This window comes from Chiroxiphia lanceolata, chromosome 1 (assembly GCF_009829145.1).
Source record: "Chiroxiphia lanceolata isolate bChiLan1 chromosome 1, bChiLan1.pri, whole genome shotgun sequence".
NCBI lineage: Eukaryota > Metazoa > Chordata > Aves > Passeriformes > Pipridae > Chiroxiphia > Chiroxiphia lanceolata.
The window spans coordinates 121,745,165-121,767,008 of NC_045637.1; the positions used below are offsets into that span (position 1 = coordinate 121,745,165).

At 35.3% G+C, this 21,844-nt stretch overlaps 1 protein-coding gene across 3 annotated transcripts in view; it reads left to right on the top strand.

Annotated features, from left to right (window-relative positions):
* Positions 1–21,844, top strand: part of SKAP2 (src kinase associated phosphoprotein 2) — a 117,826-nt gene that overhangs the window by 19,648 nt on the left and 76,334 nt on the right. For all 3 annotated transcript variants that reach the window (XM_032707878.1, XM_032707886.1, XM_032707894.1), the window contains exon 4: positions 3,308–3,412. In XM_032707878.1, coding sequence (XP_032563769.1) covers positions 3,308–3,412 — 105 coding nt within the window. The remainder of the gene's footprint in view (positions 1–3,307; positions 3,413–21,844) is intronic.

Here is a 21,844-nt window from a genome sequence, read left to right on the forward strand (position 1 = left end):
AATGGAAATTTTTTTTTGTTTAATCTAGGCCTACATGACTGCAGGTTGCTTATACCTCTGTTTAGTGTCTGTCAGCTATTCTCCACATTTTGCACTTAAAGTGTGGGTACCTAAATTGTATGACATAGGATTATTTATTTGTTCTGATTGTCATTCTCAGTGAGGGCCTTTTTTTCATGGAAGTCTTCAAGCTTTATTTAGGATTTAACACCTAGAGAATGCTTTGAAGTCTATAAAGCACTGAGTGTGTAATTTCTTCATAATACCTCAACATTTTTCAGTTGTTTTAAGAGCACTTTGAATTTGGATTTTGTAGAAATAGAGCAGATACTTGTTTTACTATAAATCTACATTCGGTGTTGCCGTGTTCTTTGATGTTACAAATACAGTATATATCTGTGTCATTGTTTAACCCCAGATGGCAACTGAGCCCCACATGGGGTAGAAAAGATAATTGGAAGGGTAAAAGTGAGAAGACTCATGGGTTGATATAAAGTTTAATAGGTAAAGCAGAAGCCACACATGCAAGCAAAGCATAAAAAGGAATTCATTCATTACTTCCCATGGATAGGCAAGTTTTTTAGCCATCTCCAGGAGAGCAGGACTCCATCATGTGTGACAGTGACTTAGAGAAACAAACATCATCACTCCAAACATCATACTCTTCCTTCCTTCTTCCCCCAGCTTTATAGGCTGAGCATGACATCTTATGGTGTGGAATATCCCCTTAGTCAGTTGGGGTCAGCTGTCCCAACTGTGTCCCCTCCCAACCTGTGCACTCCGAGCTTTTTCGCTGGTGAGTTGGTGTGAGAAGAAGAAAAGGTCTCGACTCTGTAAGCACTGCTCAGCAGTAACTTAAACATGCCTGTATTATCAAGAGTGTTTTCAGCACAAATCCAAAACATAGCCTGATACCAGCTACTATGAGAAAAATTAACTCTTTCCTAGCCAAAGCCAGCACAGTCTGGGATAGGTACAAGTAAATTGTGCCCTAAATATGTATGTATGTATGTATATATGTATTAAAAAGGCCCTTGATCCTAGATCTTAGCTTTTATATGAGAGTAAAGCACAAATGTTTACTGAATTTGAAATCCTAAGCATGCTTGGAAAATGGTAGTATGGTGACTTAATGGAAGAGCAAGGTAACAGTGCAGCTATGCAAACTTACATAAGAGATTATGTATTGCTGAGTGGGGCAAAATTCCCTGCAGATGTTCTTTCTACATATAAACTCACCTATTTTTCATCCATAAGTGCTATTCAATCGAATGTACTAAGGTTTACGATTCAACCCATGAATTTTGAGTGCTGGAGTATGGTGTTTGTGGAAATGTTTTCCTCTAGAAATGCAACCTAATATTTTAAATTTATACTGTCACCTTCATGAAGGTTAAATGATAGTATGTTTATGCATAGCTGATAAGAGGACATTTTTGATTGACAGCCAGTGCTTACATATACATATATATTCTATGCATTCTAGTACTGGTAAAAGTTTAGGACAGGAAAAGAGTGGAAAAACTTTTGCTGTTGTATAGGTTGTAAATATCATGTCTACTCTTTTTATATGGAGTCTTTCATCTAATAAAGATATATATAGGCAGAGAGAGACAGGCAACTGGTCTCTGGCATCTAAGTGTGAAAGATGATCATGCTGGCTGTAAATAAGGCATAATATTTTCTGTTCACGTGCTATCTACTCTATGTTTTTTTGTTTGGAGGAAGAGGTGAATCCTGGAGAGGGATAATTTACTTTTGATTGGTTTGACAGGTGTGATGAAATGCAAGTATTTTGATCAGATTAACACGATGACTGGCGTGCTACTGGGAGAGGACTGTGTCAAAAATAGATTGGAGTCAGGTTCAGATTCAGAGCAGTTGTTAAATGGCATGAGAGCTTGAAAGGAAGCTTTCCCAGGAAAAAGCACACTAAATTAATGAAGGAAAAGCCAATTTAGTATTTGACAACCTTTCGATGTAAAAGAATTCCAGCAAAGCAAGTGTCAGGCTTTGTTGTCTTATCTGCATAGAAAACTTGCTGTTCTTTGCAAACAACCGTGGTGCTTTCTGGACATGGACTGTGAATTTTCCATGAATTTCCATTATTGAATAGGAAGGGGTAAACTTGCAGCCATGGTGAGGTGATCCTACTGATGAGCACAATTCCTGTATCTGTGGAAAAGAATATTTTCACTGTGCAGGGGGTTTATTTTAGATTCTGAGAAACTGGTTATCCTATACAGTGCTCCAAAAAGGAACATGTGAGTAGGGGAGGGTATCTGGAGATCTCTGGAAAGCTTTCTGTGTATCTATATACGAAAAGGCAGTGCTTGAACAATTTACTGTTACATGGTTTTTAAGAAATTTGAGGGTCATTTGATCTATTGGTGCATCAACTTTATGATTCTCATCTGGTGATTTTTGTCGTGTTTAGTTTTTCTCCTTCACCAAGACCTGATTTTATTTTTTTTAGGAGCAATGTAGTTTATGTTCTTTTTCCAACTCTTTTTTGCCTAGATGTATTAAACATATCTGAGAAAATATACTAAGTTTCAGGAGGGAGAATTAAATTTTGTCTGATTAGATGAAAACCTCGACTAATATTGATTTCAGTTTATCTTTCCCAGACCTTCACACTTATACATGACACTGATCAGAGTGCATTAGGTCAGCTGATAATGTAGATTTTGTATCTATTGTAGTGCGGCTCTCAGTTGTGTAAGAAATTAATTAACAGAATGCTGCATTAAGCCCCAAGTTCTATCAGAAGGCGATTCCACTTCTGGTTTCATGGGAAGAATGCACATACAAATTTGCAAAGCGGAGCCTAATTATGGTGAAAAAAAGTGAAAGTGGGCAGAGGTTGACAAACTGTTGCCGACAATAGTTTGGCATTTCCCGAGAGGGAAGTCACTAAAGCTCCATCCTGCACTCGGACAGGCAGAACTTTGGAGCCTGGCACTCTCCTTTTCTCCTTCTGCCAGCGTTTTCCCTTGCCCACCCCTTTGCTGTGGTGCGTGTTTCTTCCACCCCTGTGTGAGAAGCTGCCAGCTGTGCGGTGCTGGGAGCAGCTTCATTATATGACAGCATTTAGGGAAACCGCTCCAGCAACGTGTACACATAAAGGTAGCCCTAGAAGAGCAGTGCTCACAGCTGTGCTGGAGCATACGAGTGTCCATGAGAAATGGGAATTTTTCTATTTCAGATAGGAATTGATATCCTCCTTACTATCAAAAATACTTTTATTCTGTCTGTGTTTGCACGATACACTATTTAACCAGCAATATATTTTTGACTTTTACAGAACTGGAAGATGAGGACAAGTCTGAGAACTCTCTTTCTTCACCTCTTGATAGTGTCTCAATAGCATCTGACCGATATGATAAAGAGGATGAAGCACCTTCTGATGGTATGTGACATTCTTTACCTTAGAATGTACTAGATTTGCCAGTTTGCTATGAACTCATGTAATCGGATCCTCATGATGCGAATGTTAGTGTTGGAAAACAGATAAACAGATAAGCATCACAGCTGGACAGTTTTCTTACCTTTACAAGAACCTTTAAAGGAACTGAAGAGCTCTCTCTAGTGGTCCTAGAGCATAGTGAAGCTGTCTCAAATTTACATGGTGTTTTCAAACTCATGTTTTTTGATAACAAAGCATCTTCTGTAGATGCATATGTTTTTGAAGATAGATCAGTGGCTAAAACAGTGTGAATATTTGTAGTAACAAATTGTTTGTTAATTCAACATTATCAAATTCTTGCTTAATTTTATTGTGCTACTTAATGGCTTACTGTATTATTTATCTAATAAATAATGAAACAGTTTATGTGATTGATATTTTTCTGCAAACTCCATGCAGAATAGGTTCATAAAATATTAAATTAATTATTCCTACAATGTTTCCTTCCATTAAGACAGTTTTTGTTATATAAATTTTAAATTTGAGTTTGCATTTAAAAAAAAAAATCTAGGCTCCATAGCTGTTTTCCATGTTGCTTTATTTTGTATTCATTAAGTTTAATGCTAAATGCGGCTATTCTGAAGACATGAACAATTGAATATTTCAACAGTTAACAAGCTTGCTTTAGCATAGTGTCCATATTTTTGAGATTTGTTTATTGTATATGTAATATAAGTACCTTCAATGGATAATATATGGCAATAAATTAAGTATATGTACAAATAAATTAACGATGTATATTAATTTGTGGCACTAGAAGTTAGATAGACTTACTAGTGAATGATGTTTGCTGACATGATATGATGATCAAACTGTGCAGCTCCATCTCGAAGTACAATTGCTGAATGAAAATATGCTTCCTGCAACATAGCACTCCACATTTTATGTTATCCAGATTATTCCCTTTGGAAACATAAATTGCTTTTATGAGGTATAAAATTATGTCTATTGCAGAACAGGGATAAGTCAAGTACATGCATAAGTGATAAACCTTCTAACCACTGATTCAGAATAACGCAATTTTTTTATGTCCAGAAGTCTGTAAAATGTGTAACAATAATAATCACACCCTTTTTTTTTTTTTTATATTGAGCTTATTGCATGTTGGCAATGTGACCTTCTATTAAAAAAATAAAACCAGGCATTTTTGCTCTCTAGTTGAAATGTAATTATCACTCAAATTGCATATGGCTTTTAGACAACCCAAGGTAATTTTCAAAACTACAGATGAATGCAACTTTCCTTATATTTATTTTTGCTTACAAACATAATCTTAACATTATTTCTAATTGTAACTTAATAACATGGTACTGATTGCATAAAGGGTATGTGATAAAATTATATGACTATTTAATAGGAGATATGATTATAGAATTGTTTCAAAACAGTTAATCAAGAAAAAAAGTGATAATGTTCATCAACCTAAATAATGAATGGCTGAAGAATGCTGATACAAGAGTATGTGAAATACCATATGAGTTTGTACAGATAAGTGATTAATTTTAGCCAATTTTGAAGCTATGAGAGTAAATATAATAGCTGCTCAACAATATCTTTGCTAACTTGTACCGGTTTAGGTAGAAATATAGTGGGTGCAATTCTGTTGTGTTCGAGGTGATATTACTAGTCTTTCTGTATTTCATGATAAATCCTCTTTAATTACCTAGTGAGAGTGCAGCACTAGGAAAATTTGAGAGAAGGTGGTAAATTTTGATCTGTAAATACTTTCATTTATTGGAGTAGTATTCCTGTTTTTCTCTTTGAATGTCCAGTGTGTCATTCTAAAACCATTTTGATTTTAACATATATAATCCATCATTCAAGTCTAGCCACCTAGACTATATATGAAAATTTATGTTGGGAGAATCTTATAAGAGGTGGATTGATCCTCAGAGGTGCCTTTGGTTCAGTCCTTATAGGCATGAATGGGTTTGTTAAAGCTTAATACTGTATTTTTGTTTTCTAACAGTCTGTTAATGTTCAATATTTAAATTCTACTCAAGAAGCTGAGTTTATAATGTAGATGCTTGATCTTACATGATTACTGGTTCAGTTCAGCAGGGCTCTGTGCAGGTCTAAAACCTGATTTGTGTAGGATCAATCCTCTCAGCGTTAACAGAGGGCCCTATTTGTAGGTAACCAAACTGAATTGATTTTTATTTATGTTTGAGTTCCATTCATATTTTTATGTAAAACCTTCTGTATATATTTTCTGCTGAAAAACCCAAACCAAAATGGGCATTTCTCTTTATATACTTGAGTTAGACTTTAAGGTTTGTGTGACTTGTGAAAGTATCAGTATTTGACTTTGCAGCATTACTGTCAAAACATAATTTGTGAAGGCACCTGCTTGGTAACAGATAAAGAATTAGAGCATTACGTGTATGCTACAGTCATTGTAAAATCGTGGAGTTTTTGTGTGACCTTTCTCTAATGGTGTATTAATTACAAGAGAGATAATCCATTTAACAATAAGTATGGGATAACTAAATTAGCACAGGTCACCTAAAGGCCTTTTGTCAAATCCGATTGTTATGTTGTCCTTTTGACTTTTACCTTATGGTAGGCACTAACAAAGTATCTAAACTTTGATGGATTATAAACTCTAAACATGATATGTATTTTTCATAATGCTAATGTAATTTTCTAGGTACTGAAAAGGTCAAACCCCCACGTCTCTATGTGCATTCTAAGTCTGTCTTTCCTTTTAATATTTCTTTTTCTCTGTTCCTCTGGTTCAAAAGTTCACTCAGTTCCCAAATGGCCACCTAATTTTCCAGTTATTCCCTCAAGCCATATGTGTTTTGGTTTCTTTATGGTTTATTAGGTACTGTAGGAAAGTAGCATAAGTTATATCATCTAATGAAATTCAAGCACACTTCAGTGATGCTTTGACTTGATTGCTGGCAGCAATTAAATCACAACGAAGGAGAATGATGCATGGGCTTACATATCCAGACACCCTACAGAAACTGGAAGAGGGATAAAACACAGCAAAACCCCCAAATAAAATAACAAAACCCAAAAACAAGACAGATGAAACAAAACGGCAGTGCCAGGCACTCTGGTCTTAACTTGATTTTTTTTTTTTTATTGGCTAACAGCCTGATTGATAGCAAAATCATAACTCGCTGTATGCTAACAGGCAGAGTTCACTTGTAGGTTATTGTGAGCTGATAAAGGGTTAGATGGAGTTTTGATTTTCGCATTGGTCCTTGGTGCACCAGATTAATGGAATTTCAATGAGAGACTGGAGTAGTCACAGCTTTGTCAGAAAAACAGATGGAGATTCTATAGCCATGTCTGCTCATTAATACCAGTTGCCTGAAAGGTGTACTACTTCTCTATACAAAAGACTCAACATAATTGATTTTTGAGCGGGGTATTTTTTCACTTATTGATGACTAGGTTTCTTGCAACTTAAATGACAGGTTTTTGTATAGTACATTGTATAACAGTGTTATGTCTGGTAATTTCTTACTGCCATCTGTATTTTGAAGAATATGTGTAGTGGGAAATACATATGTCTTGATTAGTTAAAAACCAAAGTATACCAAAATACTTAAAAATTGAAATACTATGACTTTCTTTCAAGTTGGTAACAAACTTATTTTTGGTTGAGATGTTAAGGAGGGAGAAGTTACTATTTTTCATTTACTTTTCATGTTTCTTAAGATGATATTAAATATAGGTTCAATGGCAGGCTGAAACTTTCCTATTTAACAATGTAATCTTCTTCTATAATATAAAGGTATTTTTTTAACAGTAAATTTTTTTTGTTTACGGTATGGTAACTTGATTCCATGGGTATGAAATGCCATTAGTATTTAAGGAACAAACTTTCTGACTTTTGAAGTAGTGAGTGAGAGAGAACCTCTGAAGAAGACACATCTGTTTAGCTCTACAGAGAGAATGTCATTGGATAATAACTGGATCTAAAAATGCAGTGAGTGCTGTGATAAAATAATTTAGATCATCACCATTTCTATGGAAGGTCAGAAATATTGCCTTGGGTATGTAAGGATGAAAGAAGTACTAAAAATGTGTCTGGGGACTTGTATGCTCTTCAAACTGTTATATTAGGCTATAGCTTATGAATAAAATATGGTTTTTAGTAGAAAATTCTTAAACAGTGTGAGAATCTCATATTAAATCTCCCCATAGTTGAAATGGAGGAAGGTAGGGCTAAAGAAAGCTAAACAGGGCATTTGGAGAATTTTGAGGAAACAGAATAAAGTAAAGGGTTATGCTTTAACTGTTTGTCATCAAAGGGCAGTCTTGAAAATGAACAAAATTTATAGCTCCCTGCAACATGCGTTTCTTGCTACAATTTTTGGATGAAGCAACAGGCCTCGGCACTTTGTTTTCATGCAGCTCCTTTGGAAAAGTTCTATGCAAGTCTTTGCAGGCTTGAATCAACTATTTTACGTGATCTATAGTATTTACTTTGTGTGAATGTCACATTTTGCATTTTGATTGATCAAGTGAGAATGAAAAATTTTTTGACTGAGTATTGCATGCTGCTTCTTTTGACTTTTAACTCGCAAATGCAAATACTAATAAAGCTTCTTTTTTTCCCCCTTACTTTTCCTGTTTGTTAGGCACAGAGGTTTGAATACTGTCACTGAAGAAGGGGAGGTAGAGTTCAGTGTAAGACTTTATGCCCACTTTCTTCAACTACATTCCTACTGAGTTTATTTTTGAGGCACTATATTAAAGCAAAAACTGTGTTCCATCACAGAGCCAGTTAAACAGTGTTAGTAAGTAAGCAACGTAGTAAAGTTTGGAGAATGGAAAATGCAACTAGGATTTTCTGTTCTTTCTCTTTTTGTCCTTCTTAAACCTCCAGTCTTGTACTGGTTTACCACTATTTTATTAACATAATCATATACATGTTTGCTTGTCTTGGGGATGATGGTATTGGAAGTTTACCTGAGTTATTCTAGATTAGTTATTTGCTTTGCATTATTGGAGAGTTACAAACCTAAGTGCATGACAGCCATTCAAAGGAGTGGGAAACTTCTTTATTTGTCTTGTTTTTCCCATAGATAGATCTCGTTGAAGGCAGAAAACCAGGTATTTCATTATTTCTTATAGCTCTTTAAATATTCAAGCTTGAATAAAAAAAGTCATATTGAGGGGAATTAAGATCTAGGTTTACTTGGACACTTGATCTTTGGTAAGAAAAGATGGCTTCTGCTTTCTGGTCTTACTAGGAACTGGCAGAGGGCAGTAGCCCATTATATGGAAAATGTGTAAAGATGGGACTTTAGCATGCTAACTTTTTTCTGAGGGGATGCTAGTTTTTTCAGAATTGTGAATGGGAAATACTGTAATTTATTGTTTTGGTATGGGTAGGTAATTCTAGGTTTTCATCAGTGGTTTAGTAGACTCTTTTGCTGTGTCTGAACCAATTTTGTATGGCAGAGGAAATACTGTGTCTTGCAGTGTATTATGGTTCTGCATTTCTGGCTGAAAAGGTAATATGATAATCAGAAATGTTGCTTTCAGAATTCTAAAAAATTGTAATTAGCAACTCAGTCTTAAGCAGGAAGACTGAAGCCTAGAATTCCCAATGTGGTATGCTGAGTCTGTCAGAGGAAGGATGTATCACTAGGAAATAAGGCTGACACACTTATGAACAGTTTACATGTCATCCAGAATACAATCTTCTACGAACTGGAAGAACACAATGAAAAGTATAATGTATTGAAGGAACTTAAAATATGAAGCATTTTTTTGAAACTCAGTTTATGAGGATATTGGTGCATGTTGGACCACATATGAATAAATTCCCAGATAAAAATCTGTTTAACAGATGAGAAGAGGGTGCTGACTCCTTGTTGGAAAGGAGAGGTCTTAAGAGTAAAACCAGTGTATTCATCCTTAGTCTACCTGAGATATTTCTTGGCAGGCACCTCCCTCATCTTTCTCTACTGGTGCAATTTGAATCTCCCTCAGACAGCTTGCCCCAGTGCACTCTGTTTGCTGTAAAAGGATACATATCCTAAACTCTTTGTCAGTCTTTTGACTTTTGTCTCTCTTTTGTCTGTAAAAAACATGACAATGGTATATTTTTTCCCCTCTGTCATGAATATATTTGAAGACTGAATAGAATCTCTATAACTTTCCACATGCAGCTCTTGTTGAAACCTTATAAAAAGAACAAACAACTGAACTGCTTGCTTGCTTGTTGCTTTGTTTGTAGAACTATAGAAATGCATTTAGCAGCAGTGACTTACTTGGAGAAGCAAAAAGTTTTTTTTAAAAAAAAGAGCGTGTGAAATATGCAAAACTAATCTAATTAATTTTGATTTAAACCATTTGTACAGAACATAAGGGAATAATTTCTAATAGGAAGCAGAAGTTTTAAGTGAAATTTTGTCCCTATTAAAGTCAACAGTAAAGTTAAAAATGGCATCATGTAGGTTAACAGTGTGTACAAATTGATGATACTAAAATGTTTGAACTTCTAATTATCATAATGAAAAACTTCCTATTAAACAATAAACCCCTGTGTTCTTTTAGCATTTACCTTTCTCCCATGGGAGAAATGACATGGTTTGTTGCTCATTTTATCTCATCTATGTTGCTTCAGTGACTGAGCAGTAACAAAACAACCATGTATGCTCCACCACTAAGTAGGACAATATCCACAATAAAAAACTAATAATGACTTGCTTAACCCATTTCTTTTTCATATTAGATCATATTTTTATTCGAGATATGTAACAACATTTATCATAAAAAAAAAAAGTCCAGAAAGCTGAAGTGAATACATTTTTCTGTTTACATTATCTTGCTTGTTGGCCTAATGTCCTTCTAGATCGGTTCTTATACATCACAAATAGCTGACATAAAAAGAGGAAAGGTTTTCCTTCAGCCTCTTGGGTATGTGATAAGCTTTTCAAGTGTGTTTTGCAGGCTGTTAATTATGGATTTAGGACCTTATTAATGCTTTACCTTGGCTGAGTGATTTTTCTACCTTCTGATTTCCTGAAATTCTGCTTTCTTGCTGCAAGCGGTAATGGCAAGACAGCTTCCATTCTGCTCCTTACTCCCTTCCTCACAGAACCAGACAGATGCATCAGTTGTAGATGATAGCACTCATTCGTGCTACTCCAGTGGCACCTTGAGGTGGGTAGGTACCCTTCTGGTACCAGAGGTGAGCAAGTCCAGTGGATTGATGGTGCTTGGCATTCAAGGCACGGAGACATCTTTTCCTTCCTGGTATCTACCAAGTATGGCAGGAAAGTGGTTCTGCCTTCAACATATACTATGCAGTAGCCCCAAACATCCTAGGGAGAACAAACTCTACATAACCATAGTGTTTTCTTGGTTTTAGACTAGATCAGAAATATGTAAAACAATGCTTGTGTGGTACTTCATGTTTTGTCTCAAGGATGAGGCTTTCAAGGTCCTACTAGGAGAAAAAAAAAACAAGTGTAGACTTGCAATGCAAGTACAAACCAAGTTTGCCATGTGTATCCATCCTAACGAACAGAAAAAGATTTTCCCCGTATTCCTGGTTTTCTGTTTTAACTGATTAGTCATTTCTGTAAAGGTGCAAAGTGAATCTGTAGAGTTTAAGCAAGAACGAAACTGACCTGTTTTCTCTCAGGCATCATGCAATCCAGGCATTAATTTAGTGGATTTGGGTTTGTTTCCTTTTTAAATAAAAACAAAGTTGCAGTGGACTAATATTTGTCAATTTTCAGATTAAATTTGAGTGGAAAAGTAAAAACTGTGTCATGAAAAGTTTTACTGAAGTGTTTTGCAAGTAAAACATAGTAGATAAAATCTTTATGCTATTGTCTGTATGGACAAGTTCATTATTGCCCTTTTCAAGAAGATGTTGCAGATAATTGTTCACTGCTTAAAAATTTTCAGCTGGAACCATACTTTGGGCATCTATCACTAGGCAGTATTAGTTTGATTGGTAGTTCTCTCAATAATTCTTCATTGGGCATCTATCACTAGGCAGTATTAGTTTGATTGGTAGTTCTCTCAGTAATTCTTCATATATGTTTACTTGGTTTACTTACAATAGTAGGACTTAAGAGTAGAGTAGCAGACTAAAACTGGTGAATGCCATATTTTTTCCAGACTAAGATTACTAGTACAGTTTCTTTAATATTAGGCAGAGCCTGTTCACCACTATCACTATAATGACAGGTATTATCCCATGAGAATCTTAGTTTTGTCTTCTCTGTTGCTGATAATCGAAAATAGTTTTGAGCCCCTTTTGGGCAAGGAATTATGGATGAACCTGTACTACAAAAGTGGAGGAAGACCTTTTCTGGTATAAACAAGATTTTCCTGTCCTTCTGAGTATTTCGTCTGTCTACCTGAACACATGTTGCTTAATGGAAAGTACATCACAGCCTGATAATAACTTTTCAGAGATATCCTATTCTTCGTATGAAACATCTTTTTCCTTGTTCCTCAACAGTCAGATTTTATATTTCTGTATATCATAGAATCATATAATTGAGTTGGAAGCAACCTTAAACATCATCTAGTTTTAACCCCCCTGCCATGGGCAGGGACACCTTCCACTGGACTGGGTTCTCAAAGCCTCATCCAACCTGGCCTTGAAGGCTCCAGGGCTGCAGCTTCCACAACTTGGACATGGGTTATGTATAAATACAATACATATTCAAAGATGCAGTTAGTTGATTATGTGCTTCACATATCTGCACGGCTTTGCACTGAGGAGGTAAGGGGAAAGGATTAGCGTTGAGATAATGTGAATGGGGGCAGAAGGATGTTTGGATTGTGCACGTGGCTGTGCTATAAGATGGAAATGGAATGGAGATGAGAAGTGAAGGTGGTCCAAGTCTTTTTGGTAGGTAATAGATGAATTGTTCTTTTGCAAGTATGGGTACAGGAAATGGGCCTTATTACAGTTGCCTGGAAAATAAGTTAATGGAAGTGTTGTCATTGACTTGCAATGAAAAAAAAATTAACCATGCCTGTTTTCACATGGAGAGTCTAACATATTCTTATAATTCTGTCAATTTTGTGTTTAGTAATTTGAATAGTGTGAATATAAGGTGGTGGGGAAAAGCTTGTCTTTTAGTTTTTCTAGAACTGCTTTCCTTATATGATAGTAGGAGTGGACTGATTTTTCTCTCTCTAACATCTTCTTCAGAGGCTAGCTTTAATGGTGTGTTTTAACAGAAAAATAATTGGTGCGACTACCACAAATTTGTTTGATCAAAGCTTTTTGGAATAGTTTAGCAAAATGGCTGTTCAGTATTTGTGTGTGAAAAATAACTGTCTGCTAAGAGTTGAAAATGCACAAAAGAATGTAGTCATAACAGAGAGAAGTGGAGAGATATTTTTTCCTCTGTAATCTGTATAGCTAACGCTTGGAATTGCAGGTCAAAAATAAACCCAGCAAAATAAAAGCTTTGTTTTTACTTGTAAACCACAATATATCTGCAAATTTAATTTGGAAATATGGACTATGTGATGCAGTTGACGGAGGAAGATTTAAGTACATATTGTTTTTTTTAATGTATGGCATACCTTTTTTACTGTCTCAGATCACTGGAATCTTCCAGGGCTCTCATTCATTTGTGTGATATTTAGAATGTGGTTTAGAAATAATGTGAAAATGCCATAGTGAGCTGGTGATAATTGATTTGCTCCATCACACAGAAATACCTCTTGTTTTCCTCTTCCTCCTCCCTTGGGCAATAATCATGGGATCAAGCTGCCAGTCTGTAGATATAATTTTTCCAGCAGTGCCATCTGGCTCCTTGGCACTGGAAGTTGCATTGGCTTCTTTGCTGTTTCCACTGATTTTTGTCAAATGTTAGTCCGTTGATGAGATGTCTTTTGCTAGTGGGTGCTGATTTCTTCCCTCCCCCTGAGTGAATATTGTTTTTTTTATTGGTATTGTAAAGGACTGCTTACTTTTAATTTTTTATTATTAATGGCATTTAGGACTTAATATCACATTTCTTTGAGGAAAAATTAGGATTTATGTATAAATTGGTTTCCTTTACCCATGGTGAAAATAGTTTTGCAGGACTTTTGTGTGTTTTGAATAGTCCTAGCTTCATGTTCTCTCAGAGATTTTTATAGATCTTCAACATTAATAAGAGTTGTTTCCTTTTTATTTTGGAAACTCACTTTTAAAAGAAATTATGAATAAACAATAAGAATTTGTAGGGTCTGTGTAACAGAGGTACCAAGCTATATGATTTGGAATAACCAGCCAAGCAAGCTATCCTTTCTTTCAGAGAACTGCAGTTTTATTTTTACTGTCACCTTTTCTTAAAAAAAAATTAAAATTCTAGAAATGGTGATTCAGTAGGACAAACACATCTATGTTGCTTTATTCTATTCAGGCCTTAGATCCATTTCACTACCGTACAAGATGTAATGACAGTATTGATAAAGATTTAGAAAAGAATACTCTGTAGATAGGATTTTAATAGGGATGGGAGGTGGGAGGAAAATCCGGTTATCTAAATTATTTTTGTAATTATTATTATTATTACTAGTTTCTTGATTTTATTTTTAATTTTTATTTCCTCTACTGGTCAGAGCCAATGATTTAGAGGAGAAAAAAGCTTGAGGAGCTGAGGATCCCAACCAAATATGAAGAACAGAGTTTCAGATAACACATTTTTATTCTGCTTTGAAAAAAACCAGCTTTGAATATTTTATGTGAATTAAAAAAAAAAAATCCAAAGCCCTTTCTGTTATTATGTAAGTGAACCCCTATTAATCAGGACAAGGCTAACTAATTTAAATCCTTTATATATTTTTCAGTTTATATTTTAACCTCCATTTTTAAGTGCTATGTCTCAGATGAGTGACTTATACTCATCCCTGAGTGTAAATCTAAATTTTCTTTTGTGTTGAAAGTATAACTTAAAGTTATTCAAGGTAACCTTGTGAACTCTCAAACACAAACAAATGTGTTTAGTTGGTCTATCGGAATATTTTTATATTATTATCCCTAAAAGTAGAAAATAATGAGCACTATTTCTTTATCATAGTCTTATTACTACCCTAGTGTAATGCCTTTGTTAATAAAATGCTATTAGACTAGTATGTAAATCAATATTCATGTGTTTTCCCAGCATTGCAGAAATTGTCCAGTACCGGAAATTATAGAACTAAAAATCTTACATGGGGCAAGGAGGGCCTTGAACGAGAATTTTGTAGCAGTTGTTTTGAATTAAATTTCAAGGATCTCTTGGTGTCTCTTTCTAGTAGTTTTTTAAAGAAAACAACTACAACATTCAGGGTGTCTGAATGTGGGACTCCTTATCAGTAACTTGACTCTGACACAAAGTATTTTTAACCTGTGAGTTCAGTTGAAAGAATCTGTAGAAAGGGCTATAATATCAAAGTATGGCAAGCATAACTAAATATGCATGATCTATTGTTAATAGTAAAAATATAAGTCTTTAGGCTCACAGAGTATATTCTCTCATGAAAGATTTTAAGGGTGTAAGTATATCATGATTTTCTAAAATAGCATCAAATCTTCTTTTTGTTCGTAACTAAATGTGAAGACAGAACGTTGCCGCTAATCAATTGTCTGGGATGCCACCTCATTAAGATTTACACGATCATCAAAAATGCCCAGAATTGTTTGTTGGCTGTATCCTAACTCAAATATATAAAGGGGATACCACAGCATTTTTCTTTAGAATCGCAGGGAGTTCAGTGACCTTTTGTGGCAAATTATGTAGAAAGAAAATATTTATATTCATTTAAAATAACCTCCATGAAGAAATAGTCTCATTACCCTGTTTGATCAATTCCTTGCAGCCTGAGCTGTAGCATGCTGCTATTGCCATTGGTTGATGGAATACACTGAGAAGTGGCTAATGGTGATGGTGCTCATCAGGACAGGGTTCAGCCAGCGGTCAGCAACAAATAATTCAAGACTGTTTCTAAGTTTGTGGCTGGTGGAATTTGCTTCTTGCCCCAAGCCAGCAGCATTGCTGAGCTGGGCTATTTGATTAGGGGAGAAGCATATTTGCTTCTTAGCAACTGCACATTTGCACAACACACAGACCTATACTGCCTCCAAAGGTTTGTCTTTTGTGATGGTGGAATAATACTTTTCTGTTGATTGACAGACAAAAGAGATCTTTGCAATGCAGACGAGTTTACAACCAATTTTTTCTTTGTCTTCCGTAAACTTATCAGAGGTGCTTTGTAATTTAGCATTGCATGGTGCAGGTTTTATATTTGCAGCAAGACTGGCCATGATTTGAACTGCATTTAAGCTATTACTGCTATGCGTATTTAAAGGACAGATGCACACTTATGCTTAAGCATTGGTGTGTGCAGCTTTTTCCCCAACAGGTGTACTTAATGGAAATTATTTTCTACTGTATTTTGAAATAAATTTCAATATGTATATTGCTATTTCCCATGCAAGAATGCTATTCCTTGTATAGAAGATAATGGTAAAGTGAAAGCTGCTCTCTTCTTATTGCTTTTTTTTAATATATTGACAGAATTGGAGCAGTGATCACAATTTTAATAGTGCGTGCATGTGTGTAATTTTTGATGTAACATTTCCCACAGGAAGTGAGTCTACAGGAGAAAATGTGTCTAGTCAGTAGAAGACAAAGGTATTTATAACACTGGTAAACCTTGAAAGAGGACAATTTAGGAAAAAGAAAGGTTGAGATTTACAGTCCTAGGAGGCCAGGGCAAAAAAAAGGAAAACTTTTTTTTTTTTTTTAATGGTTTTACAGCTCTTTTCACTCCTGGTCTGTATTTTATTGTGGAAGTTTCTGTACTACCATAGTAGAACAATAAATCGCTGATGTGGTTACTGAAATGTTGCATGAAATAGTAAGTACAGTTAATGTTAATGTGGATTTCTGCAGATATCTGCTTGCATATTTTCCTAAATAAAAAATATCTTTTAACTTTCATAACTAAACCCAGTGGATTTTATAGTCTGTTAAAACTGTATCTTTTAAGGGACAGGGAGAGTTAGAGCAGGAGTGCACAATAAAAGGAGTGTGGGCTGTATTAGCATGACTAATGTAAGCATACAGGAGTTTACTTACTAATAACCTTTTCAGTGGCAGTTCAGAGCCAAAAGAGGAGAACAAGAAAGCACTCTGATGTGGTGAGGCAATAATAAACCCCAGATGTCCCTCTCTAAATCAACATTAGACCTACCAAAGTTTTAAATCCTTTTTCATTTAGGAATTATTTTTTTTTTAGTCAGATGAACAATTTAAAATGAAACATAATCCAAATTGTAGGCCTTTGTAGAAAATTTTAGGGATTATGAGGGAGTGAGTCCAAAATGAAAGCACTGGGGGGAACTGGTGGCTGTTCTGGGGAACAGATATTAGGGGTGTGCATGCACAGGAAGCAAGGTGTAGGAATAGGTACAGCTGTTGTTTTTGAGGCCCTGGAAGGGCTGGTTGATGACTAACTTCTTTTGCTTCCTTGTTAAATTTAATGTACATATATATGAGTTTTTAGAAGGGTGTTTTAATATACTGGTAGGATTTCACAGTCTGCAGGGAGAGGGGTTAGCTTTGGCTTAGTTTCTGAGGCATTTAAAGTTGTGATAGTGTGACAAGGTGGCTGCTCGTTATGCTGCTGAATTGCCAAAGAGATGCTTATGCCTGATAGACTTATGTTTATACCTCAGTAGCTGTTGAGGTGTTACCTGTGCTCTACATAGTTTTTATGCTTCTTTCATTCATATATGCACAATAAATTAGTGGAGAGTTTTGTTTGTTTGTTTGTTTGTTTGGTTCTTGTTTTGATATCAGAGAGCCTTTTGCAAAACTGGGTTTTTTGAACGTAGTAACTAAAAGTAGGAATTGCCACATTATTGCTATTGAAATGCAACTGTATCCATGGTAGAATGCAGCAGCTTTTACAATGGCACTATAAACAATACCCAGCAATATAAGACCAGGATGTGAGGAATATTTCACCTAATTGAAGTGACAAGGGGGATTTTGCATAGGTAGAAGCAATTATTCATATTGGAGGTGCGCCAGAACGCTGGGGTTATTCCCCTCATTTTGCTAATTAGGCTTTCAGTTTCATTAACAGTCATTGAGATAGTGGGTGACTGACTTGTATATGAACTTAGCCATGATGTGTATAAAGAATATTTTATTGAATTATTGTGGATCATTTTTGTCTGTATAGCTCAAGATAGGTAGAAATAAGGAATGTTTTAAGATGTGCAGAACACCAAATAGTATGAAGACTGAAGGCAGTGCAGCTATGACTATTTTTGGGTAGACTGCCATAACTAAGACACTACTATGTTTATATTAGTGACATTTTATTACCTCTTTTAGGATAGAGTTTACAAGGGTCTCTACCTTTACAAATGTGTATGTTGAGAAGAGAAATTAATCCAGCTTTGTTGTGCTCCCAGGATGTTTTCAACCTGGGGTAAATTTAACTTTGAAGAGGTTTGAGGAATCTACAGTTCTTGTCTTTAAGCCTTAATTTAGGAAACACAACTTAGTGCACATGACATCTTTAAATTCCCTTGCCACTCTAATACACTCTCATTGGTGTTTTTTTTTCCCCTCCCCCTGTTAATTGCCTTTGTCCTGCAGAAACAGACATTTTGAGGGAGGTTTTTGTTTGGTTTTGTTGTCCTTTTCAAGGACCAATAATGAGGTGCAGTGATTCATAACATATTATAATGATACCAAATAACTGCTTGCTGTATTTTGGAAAGAGCCTTGAGTGTCTGAACCTTAATTAAATCTCTAGGTCAGTCTTTTTTTCAACCGACTTCTCCTTTTCCAAGTTCCGTGATAGGAATGTCATGTAGGGAATTTTTTTGCAGTTAGTGATGATTTGGGTCTTAAATTAAAAATAGACTTCAATGAAGAAAATTTCCAAGTAGAAAGCAAGAAGGTGAAAATATTGTACAAAAAGCAAATTTACTGAATCAAAATGTTAAAAAAATCAAGTGTGTGAAACTGAACAAGCTAAACTGATGAAAATCGCCTTAAAACTGAGAAATAAATTGCTTCTTTCAGAACTAGAGTTGTTTAGGTTGTTGTTCGGGTTCTCCTTGCCTTATAACAATCAAAACAGAACAATGCACTTGTAAGGTTACATTATAATAAAGAAAAGTGTGGTTACAACATAACTACTTATTCTGGTTCACACTGCTGTATAGATGTGGCCGTAATTTGTCCTTTTGGTTTGATAGTTACATGGATGATCCTCCTGTAATTCTTTGTGAATTCTTTGGGACTGAGAGTCAGTTGTCTAGCTCTGATGGCTTTTTCATGTTAGTTTCTTCATCCATAGGATTGTTCTAAGTAATATACCAGCTATTTGTAAATATTTTGAACCAAGTTATCTTTGTGTGTTTTATTTCCCTTCCATAACCAGAAGTAACTTCTTTTGTCAGTGTGCTTTATTGGCTAATACATATACTATTGGATAAAATTATTTTAATGAAATTAGAACAAATAGAACAGCAATTAGTCACTATTTTTTTGGTATGCCTCTGATCTTGCACAGAAACAGGCTTTGGTAGTGATATAAGACACGTAATGGTGTAGACAATGCATGGAAGGTTGATTCAAGAGTCTTGTCCTTTGGTACTTCTGTGTCACTGACTCTGTGTAGTGTTCTCTACAACAATTTTGTCAGGAGTTTTTGAGAATTTGTTGTCAAAGTATATTATTTTTAGAGGATTGAAAGTTTATGCAAGGAAATCTGGCAGTGCATCAGCATAACTGTTGTAGGTGCAAATACTTTTGTGGGAAACAATATAAAAAAGAACCTCTATAATGATGAGTTTTTATTTTGATACAGTTTTGTGGCTAATTGTAGATTCATTGGCTGATTTTGCAAATTCAGTTTGCATACAAACTGAAGCTGAATGAAAAAGCCATGCAAATTGGCTAACTGCCAATAAATGAGGTAATGTATTTTTCATGTGTCATCTTATTTTCGTTGGATCAAGGCAGTTTTAGAATCCTCTACTGTATGTATGAATTGGAATAATTCCATGCTTCAGAGAACCTAATCAGGATAAGACCAAAAAGTGGGAGAAAAAGTTTGGAAACGGTTGTGTAAATATACTAGGGGAAGACCTAGGTTGTGTGGAAGATGTGTAACAGGGACTGGAATTAAGTCTGTAATGGCTGCTGAAGTCCACAGAAATCTCCTCCTCCTTTACTAGAAATGTAACTGTCAACTAAGAAAAAGCCCAGGTTGTTAGCAATACAGCAATATTATTCTGTGCATTGCCACTTCCTTATTATTACTATTATTACCATATTCAGGCTTTAGTAGTCAGCATTGTTTTGATGTGTTACTTGTTCACCATTGCAGGGATACCCACATTCTTGATGTGGGGAAAGAGGTAGAGTGTCAAAAGCACAGTTAAGTCCTTAAACTAAAATCACTTAATTTTTACTGTTGTTTCTTTGTTTTCTGCGTGACAGTGAGAGTTGAAAAAGTGCCTGTTCAAATGGAGGGAAAATTTTGGCTTTGGTGGGCTGAACTCCCACAATTTTCAGTGAGCTTTTTGTGTGTTAGAAAACAGCATTTGCACTTGACATGATTTTATATTTAAAAAGGAAGAAAGGAGAAGGCAACATTATTGGAATCAAAAGTTGTTTTTCTTGGAAAACCATTTAATTTAGATAATCAGAGTCATCTTATTGTTTGGATCCTCTTTCATGTGTTTTCCTTGCTTTTTTTCCCTGTCAACCTGAAGTATGCTATAGCAGTCACAGAAGAAAGTATGCAGTTTTATGAAATGCATGAACCAGTACATATGTGACATCCCAGACTTATACATGCTGTAACATCTGCTCCGCCCCTTCTTCTGCCTCCCTCCAACTGCTTACGTTACTTGGAAAAAGTGTGTGGGTGCGGCACAGGACAATCACTAAAGTGGCACAGCAGGCTGAAAATGAAATATTTTTCCTTGTAAATATTTCTTTTAAGAAAACCAATGAAACCAACAACATTTCACAGCATTTCTAGAAAGATGTGAATATTGTTTCTCTGTTATGAAGAGGAACGGTGGAGACAAAGTAGCTCTGACTTGTCCAAGATTGCAAAAGGAATCTGGTTAAGAGCCAGGACTAGTTCTACATTTTCTAGCTCCTGCTTACATGGTAAGATCTCTTCGTTATGTCTCACACTTTCCAGCTTTCTGAAGTTTTTGACAATTTGAAATGGATATTAAAGGGACATAGGGTAAACTTTTTCCCCCCTGTCCTCAGAACCACATCATTTATTAAGAGATGTCATTCTAATGTGTATACAACTTCCATGGCTTTGAGTGTTATTGTAAATGGTAAAAAGACTCTTTGGTTGGGTTTAGACTGATGCCGCCTTCTGAAGTACAAGAGGTGTTTGTAGTTTTGTATAATGTCTTAGTTTTAATAATATTTTATTATGAAAATATTGGTGTTTCTATAACTATTTAAAAATACCGTATCTTGCTCTGATTCTTCAATATCAGAAAAGTCATTTAAGTATAGGATCCCAATACCACCTCCCCCTCCTCAGAAGTTACAGAAGTGCATTCAGCTGCTGATACAGACACTAAAACTGTGAGTTTTCCCTTACTGGCTCATTTGAAAGCTGCCTTTTTTTTTATTTTTTATTTATTATATGAAAAAGGTGGTGGTGCAATTTAAAGGCTGGTATATAGACTATATCAGAAGTAATACAGTACATTCTGGAAGCAAGAGTATGATGCTTTCTGTCTGAAAGATCACAGCTAACTTATAGAAACTAGTGGAAAAGTTTATGAAAGTTACTCTTTAACTTGCACTTTAGAAACAGAAGCCTAAAACTGAGCTGCCTGAGTATTATCATTACTCCAAATCAGCATAATTACCATTAGGAGAGAATTGGTTCCTTTAAAGGAAAAAATAATGAAGGGAAAACTTCTTAAAATGAGTTTTATTACATTTTTCTTATAAAATTAGTCTTTCATTTTGTTGATTAATGCTTGAGTTTAAGATTTTGATGTAGGCATTTTGCCATTATAATTCTGAAATATGGGAAGTCCTTGAAAACATTCCGGGATTGCCTTCTGTCTGTCTGCCTTGTAAAAGATCCTTTCAGTTAAATGGACCATCCTCCTTAAATGATGTCATTAGCTTGGATTGAAAAGACATTGCCTGCAGGGAAATCATTTATTTGTCTTAAAGTGCTCTACTTCTGTAGATCTTGAAGCAGCACCCTCACTTCCATCTTTGTATCAGATAATTCATCTAAAATTCTGTTTTTAATCTCTGACGAAATATTGAGATGTAATTTCCACTTTTATTGGAGAAATTTGAGACCTTTTATAGTCTTGTCTCTGTCAAATGGATGGAAAAGTTTCACTTGTTGAAATGCAAATGG